The sequence below is a fragment of the Suillus subalutaceus genome, assembly GCF_016647625.1.
Source record: "Suillus subalutaceus strain FC151 chromosome Unknown DFJ58scaffold_804, whole genome shotgun sequence".
Taxonomy (NCBI): domain Eukaryota; kingdom Fungi; phylum Basidiomycota; class Agaricomycetes; order Boletales; family Suillaceae; genus Suillus; species Suillus subalutaceus.
Window position 1 is genome coordinate 1 of NW_024541053.1, and position 11,045 is coordinate 11,045.

Below are 11,045 nucleotides of genomic sequence, written 5' to 3' on the forward strand. Positions count from 1 at the left end.
GAGCCGTAGATAGGGGTCAGGTGTGCTGTGCAGTAGACCATTGTGGGTATCACAACCTGGCAGGCTACTATGAAAATAAAATGCTCTACCAGTATAAGTGAGTCTTGGCTCTGCCTAGCTGCTATACTTGCAGAATCCAAGAATGTTTGACCCTAAAGGGGACTGCTACTGAACACAGAACCAGATAAAAGAAAGACCCTTGTAGTGCGACGGATGCGCGAAAGCGCAAGAAGAAAAGTGAAGTAAATGTGAAAGTGCAAGAGAGTAGTGTGAGCATGGGAAGTGCGCATTATGAAGCGTGAAGCAAGAGAGAGTGTGCGCTAAGGCACACATTGTGTGAGAGAATACCAGATGAGGAAATGGATGTGCAAAGTGAGTGCAAATGCAAAGCGAGTGTTATAATGAGTGCAGATAATAGTCTAGTATAAGTGGATAACAATAACCATTGGAAACATAAAGTGCACCCAAGTGGTGACTGCTATTTAAAAGTAAAACCCAATAGCGAGGGAAGTACAGCAAAGGGGAGTAATAATGATGAAGTAGTAAGTCAGCAAACTTTATACTATGGAAATCACATCAGAAGTGGAAGGGATAGGAGGAATAAGCACTAAGAATACGTAATTACATGTAATAGCGCTGCAATGCTTGTTACAAACCATGAGGCAAGGGATATGATGTACCAATGAGGCAGATGGACATAGACAGATGTTCCTGGATGATAGGTGATGCAGGGCGCTTAAGCGCGTGTGGGAATGCTGCGCGTTGTAGAGACTCCATTGCGAGTAGCCTCACAAAGGCCGTATTTCCACTTCGTCTCCACTAACGCGCGCTATATACGACAAGGCGACTTAAACGCGCTAAACGCGCGACGCTTCCGCCTAATCCGCGCATCTGGCGCCTATAGCGCGCCTCTATAGCGCCTTTCGCGTTACTACGGCGCCTTTGCGCGCGCTTTCGCGCTTTACCTTTGCGTTCGCTTTTCCAAGTCGCCTGTCCTCCGCACGTCCTGTCCTGTCCCTCTATGATCCGCTGGTGCGTCTCCCTTTATCTTTTCAACTGACTTTAGCTATATACCTCGTCTGTTTACACATATTTCCTTATTCTACAACACAACAACTCTTTTTCGCTTCGCTTCCGCTTCGCTTCCGCTTCGGCTCAGCGCCTGGGAACATTTACCTTAGACATGGGGACTCTGATAGATTTTTCACTTACTTACTTACGGACTACATCCCATCATCCTGCATCAGTGTATACTGTGAATCAATTTCTATTCATTTGCAACACAACCACTGCGCGACTCTCTATTCTTTTGCAACAAGCTCTCTTGAGAAAATCTGGAGAGACCTTCGCGCTACTTCCGCCTCTTCATTAACGCCTATAGCGCGCTTGTTCCGCCTACGTCGCGCTTTCGCCTTTCGTCGCGTTAACGCGCGTTTCGCGTTTACAAGGCGTCTCGCACCCGCGCTTTGCGCAGATTCCCTTGCTGACTCGTTCAGCGCATCCCCTCGCATTTACTCGAGGAAAAGACTCAGTAAAGATCCTCTTGGGCCGACTTCTACTCGCGTTCGAGGACTACTGCAGGCGACTTATCTTATATTTTTCAGTATAGACCCACTCACGATTCCTCATCTTCAGCGTTATGTGGGAAAGTATTGCGCCTATGGGGCGTTTCATGGGAAAGCTGTGTATTGTATGCAGAATGATTAGAGACATGATAGAAGCCACATACAGATGATGGTGTGAGTTGTGCAGTAGAGGCCAGTTGTCATGAGTTGTGAAAAGTCGTAATATAGGCCCATAGCAGCCTGCAGAAACTCGAGTCTCTACACCGTGTCAATGTGGATGACAGCAAGGTTCTGGGAGCCATCTTCACGAACGCTCAGTTGCACCATCCACATGCCAGTATCTTCATCTGCACAGTCACCAAGTTTGTCAAACCACTGGACGAGAGCACAAGGATACTCGATCCAGTTGTGTTTAAATGAAAAGAAGCACAGGACTCTCGCAACTTTGAGTCCTTGCATTCCTTCGACATCTGGATTAATGTTGACGAACATGCAATCATTGCGTTGATAAAGGTTCTGCCAGAGTGGACATGCACGAATATGTTTGCATCACATGCCTCCTATCCCGCTCGGATCACTGGGGGCATAGAAGGTTTCAGCAGCAGGATTAAAGACCTTGAGGCTGCCTTCATGCTGAGGGCAAGTAGCAGCTGGGAGAACAAGAAGTATCAAATGAGGTGTCGCAGATGTGGAACACCAACTTCATCTGCTAAGGCAATTACTGTCTGTGCCCATTTTCGTTCTGTATGATAAAATTGTGAGTGTCAATATTGAATATTGCAGTAGCACTTATGAGGAGTCTTGGCAAGCGTTACATGAGCAAGTACAGTTGAACCGTCAACTATTTCGCTGTTGTCGATCTTGTCGTCTGGTTGTGGTTGGATAGCAGGGGCATCTGGTTGCAGGTGGACAATGGGAGCCTCTGATTCATTCTCATCTATCATAGCTGTATGTGCAGTTGAGCATGGGAGAACAGCAAATCAGAACATGAAAACTTACTGAGATCATCTATAGCATTTGATAATACAGTGCCAGCAAGCATCCCTTGTGCACTGAAGTCTACATGGGATGCTGCAAGCTTGTCAAGGCATTGATTGGACATGAGCATCTGACCAAGAGCATTGTGCTTGCTGGACCATTGCCAAGGGCTCCTTTACTGCTTTGATATGCTTTGATTCCATGATTGAGGAACATAATCCATTTGGGGAACCAAAAAGTCGGATCATGTCTGCATAATGGGACATTGAGTGCTGGCAGGGGAGTGAGAGAGTGGAAATGATGCCTAAGTCGAGAAATAACTGGCGGTGAAAACAAGTTAGTGCATCCTTAATCTGATTCAGGGTATCTTCAGTAATGACATTGCACTGCACAAGATAACAAAATTCTAAGAGTGCATGAAAACAACATATGATATCTTCATGTATGTGGTCTTCAATAGCTGAAATAAATACCTTCATGAGCGCCTTAGAATCGTTGCCTGTCCATTGCTTGAAGTTGCGACCTTGAGGAAACCATTGTAAACCAGAGAACGACACCACAGCAGCAACTCTGATTAACATTAGAGAATGAAATCAAGCCAATGACTGCGGTGAAATACCTGTGATCTGTATCACTCATAATTTCTTCTGCCTGTCTAGTTCCATGGATAAGCTTGAGGCACTTTAGTACCCAGTCAACAAGATGGTCCTTAAAAGTGCCTTTGATGAGTTGATGGAGAACATCAGGTGACAACAGTTCATATATATCAGCTCGGGGAAAGTCATTTGTGAATGGCTACATAGGAAAATTAGTCTTTAATTCAAGAGTGGCAGGTTCTACTCACAACGAGATTGCCAATCATAACAAATTCATCCCACAATACCTCCCAATGTAGTTCTCATACTGACTAAATCTGCATGCTCATGACAGTGGTATAAACCACTGCTGTCAAGGTTTGTTTGGATTGCGAGACATCTACAAATATTGTCAGTACAAGTTGACACTGATTGCAAAATAAAATACTCACTTTGGGCACCAGTTTTGGATGATACAGCCTAGTACCACTTGTTCCTTGTAGTCTGCTATGTAGGGTCCTATACCATATATGACACGTCGAAAATGACCATCTCCACAATGTACAACCTCATACTTAGTCATTACAGGTTTTAGGCTTTGGAGAATCATGGATAATGAGGAGTGGTACAGTTGGCGGTGAAACATCTGAAACACCTCATCGTCAGTGTTCTTCTTGTCAGCTGTGACATAGCTTAGATCAGGCTCCATAATACTTGAAAAATCAAAACATGTACTTTTGGGTATAGCAAGGAAGCCAATGATGACAAGAGTGTTGTGGTGAGCACGTCGCACATTGTTGTGTACATTGCAGATTGAGGCATAGAGAGGGTAGTACTCATTATTACCCGTTGTGGGTATTACAACCTGGCTAGGCACTAAGAAATATAATGCTCAACCAGTATAAGTGAGTCTCAGCTCTGCCTAGCTGCTATACTTGCAGAATGCAAGAATGTTCAACCCTAAAGGGGAAGCAAGGAAAGCAAGGATCCATGGAATGATGCTGATCAACCCTGATCAAAGGCTGACAAAAGGTGATTTAGGTGCAAGAAATGCGCTGAAGGTGCTCATGGGAAAGTGAAATGCGAAGGTAGCGCAAAGTATGGGAAGATAGCACGAGTGGTGCGCAAGTGTATAGAGGACTGATAAAAGGTGTGAAGACATGAATGAGACAATGATATGAGGAAAAGTGCGGATCTAGATGGATACTGATAGTGCCACTAGCTATAGACTGATGCTAGGGCCTTAAGATGATGACTGGATGCATGCATTGCATGGAATTAACTGCCAAGTAACATGGTGGTAGTAAGATGGTAGGAAGCTAGATGGTGGGTGAAAAATGAACATGGAAGTATGTAAGTTCTACCTAAGTGCTCTCCCAGGGCTCGGAGCCAAATAGGGAGCACTCTAAGTATGTAAGTGATGTAAGGTAAGGGTCCATAATGAAACACAAAGTGTAATATGCTAAATATGGTCCTGGTAACAAAAAGGGACGCACCTAGGAACTTGGTTGGACAATGGATGGATGCTCCTGGATGCTGTGCAATGTAGTGTGCTTAAGCACAAGAAAGCGTGCACACAGGAATGCAGAACACGAATGTGTCGCACCTATGGCGTGTTTTGCAGGAGAGCTGTGCATTGTATGCAGAATGACTGGAGACATAGTAGAAGTTGCATATGGAGTAGGGCGAACAAGTGCGAGAGAAATGTGCTAAGTGTGAGAAAGCACACACGTGGGAATTCTGGCTGCATTGTGTGGGAAGGGTAGCATGCCTATAGCGCATTTCATGGGAAAGCTGCATGTTGTATGCAGAATGTCTAGAGACATGATAGAAGCCTGCATAGTGGATGATGGTGCAAGTCATGCAATAAAGGCCAGTTGTCAAAAGCCAGTAATATGGGCCCATAGCAGCCTGCCCAAACTCGAGTCTCTACACCATACCTACAGAAACAGTAGTCTTGTCACTGCTGAGAATAATCGGGACAAACACAGATCCATGCATGTCCGGATCCTTTGATATCTCATCCTTGGAATGTCCGACAGATATACCACTAGCAATGATGATAGACCGAAGACATCCTGCCTGTTGCCACACCCAGTCTCTAGACATAAAGTCTTTCCATTGGCGTTTGTCGTCCAATATATCATACTCATGGAATGGCACATAGTCAATTTCACCCTCAGTAGGTAGGGTTAGCCAATATGTTTTGTGCCATTGCACGAGGTTCCCTAAACCAGACATCATACTCTTTATCCATCCACAGTGGGATAACCTCAGGGCGTTCTCCTGTGTGCTTAACTGAAAAACACTGCCAGGGGACATCACCAAGTTGCGTCGCATCTATGACACTGTATAAATCCTTGTAATCAGTGAATGGCAGGGAATTGTGGTGTTTCATGAGCAGTGAAGCCATTAGGTTGCATAGGAAATCTAAATTTTTTGTAGACATATGGCATTTTTTGAACACGAATTCGGCCATCTCAAATTTGATTCTGTTACGATATGGGCTCCAGTCATCAGGAGCCTCTGGTGGTGTGGGAGTTGGGGGGGTGTCAGGCAGCAGAAATGCTCCGTCAGCTGTGCATGGTCGTCCTAAGCATAGATTAGTCACAAAGAGCACTGACGGAATGTAAGGAACTTACCATTTAGCGTTGAATGGTGTGTACAATAGTAATGCTGACTTGCATCAGTAAATTCTGTGTCAGCACCATCTGGATCCTCCTAAATTGGCTCAGGGCCTAAGGGAGGTGATGGCGGCCGTGGTGGTGAGAAATCTGGAGGGGGCGGTGAAAAATTTGGAAGGTGGGGTAGGTGAAGATGCTGAGGGGTTTGTGGCTGGGGTTGTGGGGGGAGATGGGGTGGTTCTGGAGTAGGTACACAATCATAATCCGAGTGGAACAAATGCATGTGTTGAGTGTGACCTGACTGGTTTTGAAACCAGCGTGTGCAGCCTAGAGCTAGGCATGGAAGGTGAAGTTGGTTGTGATCACGTCAGCAGGGAGGCATGTGAGATGGAGTCCGGTGTGACAATCATACCAGTGCTAGGCGCGTATGAGTGTCATAGGCATAATTTGCCCTGCCTAGAGGAAAAGAGTAAGGCTGCTAGTCACCAGCGCTATTCAGCTCCCAAGCTATCCGCTTTGGAACCACTTTTCTCCCATAGTGCGCTACCCGGTCCAACACCTAGGTATTCTGTCTTCCCATGTCCTGCCTATGTCCACCTACCTCCGCTGGTGCGTTATATTTCCTTAAATGTCGCTACTCATCAGTCACAGGTCTTATTACATGTGTCCTCATGTTCCGCAGCACTGCATGTTCTATTACCTGTCACTACATCGTGCCCTCGCCAGTGTTGCTACTATACTTGCCTACGCAATCCCGAACCCCTATGCAGTATGATAAAATGACTCGTCCTACATACAGTACAGTACTTCCCTTCCCTGGACCTTTGCTAGTGTCGGAGTCACTTTAGTCACTATATCCTAGTTTTGGTGCAATCGATTCCGCTCTTGCCAATCTCTCTGATCGCGCGTCGCTTGACTTGCTTTGAGTGCACATCACTAAAGTTCCCTCATAAGTTTGATTTTCGCAATGTCGGGATCACTATTGGTAGTCGAGCTATAATCTAGTCGCTATTGGGCATTCCACTTGCACTATCTTACCTTATTTTCGCTTTCCCTTCTTTTGATTTCTTCTCTGCTGTCACTAGTTGGACGTCGCATAGCGCTATCGCATAGGACAACGTGCATAGCTGCTTCTCACTTATACGCACATTTCTCTGTCGGAACTCACTTGTCGCTAGTCACTGATCGCTACAGCGCTACTCATTGGTTTTTGGTCTTAGGTCGCTATAGGTTATTAGTCCTTTGCGCTATCGCTACCCTTGCATATTTGAAGGGAGTTGCTTCAATAGCAGTCCTCTTGGGTTGAATACTACACTCGCGCCTATTTGGATAAGTAGCGCTAGCTAGTTTCTAACAAGCCTAGTAGCTATTTCTCTTTCACACCAGGCTGTTGGAATAGAGAATAGCAGATTTTGATAGATTCGAACAGGACTGAAGGGGACTTTGAAGGCCGACACATTCAAGGTTAGGTGCATGACCGTAATCACAGGGACCAATGTGACTAAATAAGAAAACATTCAGTTTAATACCCAAATTGATCACCGAAAAAATACTGAATTCAAGGGTCACAAACAGACGTGCAACCACACCAGAAAGGTTTTAGTGAACATGGAGGTTTGCTGTGCAAAAAGGTTTTAGTGAACATTGATGTTTATTGTGTCAGAATGATCTTGGTGAATTGGCAGCTCACAGAGATATTGATAATACCAACTCTATGGCAGCTGGAGGATCGTGCCGAAGTAGGTAGACCTGAAAATAAGTAGGGTCAGTATATTTATTCAGAGTCAGCTTAGACTACATGGACAGAATGGTGACAAAACTCGCCTTGCTGTCAACCACCACTGCTCTAAAATTTCACCAGCTCCCATATCCCTCCATTGATACAATGCCTAAACCTGCCAGCGCAGTTCCGAAGCGAATGACAACTCGAGCTAACAGCACAAATAAGAGGCAAGGGAGGAAAGTGAAACAGCTGTGCAAAAAGGGTATAAGTGTGTTGCTACATTTCAAAAACAGATGATGACAGATCAAACTTCTGCACATATTGATGCACCTAAGCCAGGTCGCCCTTGTGCACGCCCCGTTATGAAGGCTGTAAAGGCCACTGGTAGTCAGGCAAGTGCAGAAATTGCTGCCAGTGGCAATAGGGCTGCTGACATCCAAGGTAGAGATGGCTGGCCTAAATGTCAATTAGCAGCTGGTGCTGATGTTGAAGACCCTGCAAGTGAGGAAGAGATGGAGGAAGTGCCAAGGGCACACAAAAAGAAGGGGAGGAAAATCATACCAGTGAAGATGCCAGTGAGAGATGCTATCCAAGCAACTAGGAGCCTTATCAGCAATGGAAGCATGGAGGCATGTGATGATGACCATCAGACACCAGGCCTTGATAGTGAAGTGTAAGAATATCTTAACCATGAAGCTCCATCTGACTGAAACAACTCTTTTTTTTCAATCTGATGGACCACAATATTAATGCTACTAGTTTGATATCCACTTCTAAAAATTTTGCACTCAGTGGTTGTATCCCAGGCTGGATATCAAATATTCCCACAAGTATAGGTTCAAAACCATCCTCCAAGGCCACCCCTTCTACCACCGCACCTTCCACATCTAACTTTCCTCCATCTTCTAGGATTACAAAAGGCAGTACTATCAGTAGCGGCAGTGTCCCACTCACATCTATCAGTACTTCCGATGCTGGAGCCAATGTCATGGGGAGTCACTATACAGCTTGGTTCAAGGATGGTAGGTTTGATGACTCAGTCGAGTGCTCTCAAGCCCATGCTCACATGAACGCAAAGGTTCCTTAGGTGAGTCCAATCATTGATAATTTAATCAATTCAATTCTTAACTGCATTTACAGGGTATCAAGATTTCTCCCAAGGTCAACAATGCATCACTACCAATGAATATTGTTCCTCACAGCAATGTTCTGGTACACAACTCAGAGGAGCTTGACCTGATTGAGGAGGACATTGGAAATGATGGTTTCTTCATGCTTTCAGATATCGATAATGACGATGACAGACTCCGAGAGGATGACAAGGACAATGACAACAACAAGGAGGACAGCATTTTGCTCAACACATCCAAAGACCAATTCAACATGGATACTGAGGTTCCTCCTGCAGTTGTTCCCCTAGTCAAATACAAGTCCAATTCTGATAGTAGTATGGACTCTGATCTCCAGCCTCGTCCTTCTGGGCAGGTTTCCTAAGGGTACTACAATAATGACCTCCAGCCTCCACCTCTCGGCCAAGTTCTCAACCTGTGTTCTACCATCAAAGCTATCAAGCAGAAACTAGCAGATTTTGAGGATGACCTGTCTCTCTCATCCGATGTTGAATTTGTGGGTCAAAGCTATCAAGTGGCAGTCAAGAAGGAGGAATCCGAACCAATGCTCTTGCGCCAAACTTCTGCAGTAGGATGCTTTAGTTCTTAATAATCAAAATTGCTAACTATGATCTAGACTGGTGTCAGTGTCACCAGAAACGCTGCTGTAGCAAAGAAGTTGAAGCCATCCATCACAGATACTCACTCTGCCAGCATGGTGTCCTCCCAGGCAACTCCTGGTCCCATGAATCCTCCCACAGCACTGCTAATGCAGATCCTTGCCCGTTTGCAGTACAGGATGAAGAACCTTCCTGGAGGTGGTCAGGGGGCACATTTGTGAAAGGCAAAGTTCATTCCTACTCTAATCATGTGCATTGGTGATCATGATGAAGTTTGGCTCCTCAAGGATGCGCCTCTTTGCATCATGCTGCAGTCCATCTGGAACACACTTTTCACCAGAACAATCCCACATACAGTCACTAATGATAGACCTGTTATAGGCATAGTAGGTCTTTTCCTTCGACGTTATTGTATCTTGCTAATTTTTATTTTCTTAGGCTATCCAGTGGTTATCAGAGTAGTGCAACACGATTGCCTCCACTGCCTGTCATCGTACTTGCAAATTTCATGTTCTCACAGGACAACATTGAGACTGATGAAGATTGCACAGGTTTAGCAAAGAGTTTACGTTTAGCATTCTTGTATGGGAATATCAGCGAGGAGGGCAAGGGCAAGAATCCTTTTCAGTCTGACCTTATCATCCAGGTCCTTGTGCATCACAGGTGCTCCACTTGGGGCACTATAGACGTGCCAGGGACCACAACCATGTCATTGGCATATTCAAGGGGTGCTCTTGCTCTTTCTACTGCGGCAGCATGTTTTTTATACTATCGTCATATATACTCAGCTTATTTTGCATGTTTCAGGTCAAGTGTGCCCTCCATCTTATCATGGACAAAGGCAAGAATGGTGACATCGAAGTCGTCTCTGGAAGGAGGGCATGTCAAGGTCCCCCGGAAGCACAACAAATCTACGGACAAGGAAAGCACTGTTTCTTTTGCATTTTCAGATGCCAACTATAGGGCAAAGACCAGGTCTTACATGACTTCCATCACTCGCCTTCAAGAGCCTGTCATCCACTGAAATCTGGGGGTGTGCGCACGAAATTGCTGTGAGAAGGTGCGCCAGAGATTCAGGACAATGACTCTGAGGATGAGCGTGCGCTCATCTTCTAGTCTTAGTACCAGTACTAGTAGGTACCGTTCTTATTCTTTCATCCGTGTTTACTTCACACTGGCAACTGACTATTTTTGATAGTACTACTACTGTCTCACTGATGATTTGTCCATTCACGTTCCACTGTGGCTCTCCACTCCCTAGTACTCGCTTGTCAACCCCTGTGTTCAACTGTCTCACTGTCAGTACTAGCTCACATGTTCGGGTTGCGCATTTTTAATATCTCCTCAATGCTACTTGTCTCTTCCTTTTTTCTCACTTGTTTTTGTCTACTCTACTTGTCCACTCTTGAAATGCAATGTTTTCTTCATAACAAGTGTGACAAAGTCCAAAAAGCTACAAACAAGTAAAAAATAAGTGAAATAAGTGACCCACTTGTCTCCACTTGCCACTGCTTGAAGCTACTAACAAGTGCCAAAAAAGTGCATAACAAGTCGGGACAAGCAAAAAAACAAGAGGAGGCATCTACTTTGTTGACTTGCAGCAGCTTGTGACAAGTAGGTGTTACCATTCTTGTAAGTCACTTATCCATTCTTTTTTTGGAAATGAAGTGGCACAAAGTAGCAGAAAGTGAAAATAAGGAATGTGAGAATTTCCTGATGTGGTGGCCATTGGAAGACAGGGGGACCATCTATATGCTAAGGGTAGATGATGGTGGTGGTGGCGAGCAAGGACAAGAGGCATGGGTGCATCGAGTCCTTTTTGGAGTTGAGAAAGCCTGTGCAACATTAGCA

General features: G+C 45.1%; 3 protein-coding genes across 3 annotated transcripts; 1 reads left to right on the plus strand and 2 right to left on the minus strand.

The window, feature by feature from the left end:
* Positions 1–1,823: 1,823 nt before the first annotated feature.
* On the minus strand, positions 1,824–5,516 carry DFJ58DRAFT_720308 (uncharacterized protein; the record flags this gene model as incomplete). The annotated part of the gene is made up of 12 exons (XM_041384699.1): positions 1,824–2,081; positions 2,181–2,215; positions 2,263–2,307; positions 2,565–2,691; positions 2,723–3,113; positions 3,163–3,338; positions 3,388–3,426; positions 3,452–3,518; positions 3,571–3,799; positions 3,854–3,983; positions 5,063–5,296; positions 5,358–5,516. 12 exons carry the CDS (start codon positions 5,514–5,516, stop codon positions 1,824–1,826), a joined length of 1,890 nt encoding a protein of 629 aa, XP_041234628.1.
* Positions 5,517–5,576: 60 nt separating this feature from the next.
* Positions 5,577–5,839, minus strand: DFJ58DRAFT_636807 (uncharacterized protein; the record flags this gene model as incomplete). Its single annotated transcript, XM_041381293.1, has 2 exons — positions 5,577–5,710; positions 5,761–5,839. Coding segments are annotated over 2 exons (213 nt in total), but the record flags the coding sequence as incomplete, so codon positions are not given.
* A 1,922-nt stretch (positions 5,840–7,761) lies between these two features.
* DFJ58DRAFT_739841 (uncharacterized protein) lies at positions 7,762–10,218 on the plus strand (the record flags this gene model as incomplete). Its single annotated transcript, XM_041387055.1, has 9 exons — positions 7,762–8,138; positions 8,258–8,487; positions 8,544–8,552; positions 8,606–8,626; positions 8,691–8,950; positions 8,984–9,163; positions 9,212–9,395; positions 9,468–9,580; positions 9,652–10,218. The coding sequence occupies 9 exons, from the start codon at positions 7,762–7,764 to the stop codon at positions 10,216–10,218; spliced, it is 1,941 nt and encodes a 646-aa protein (XP_041234630.1).
* Positions 10,219–11,045: the final 827 nt, after the last annotated feature.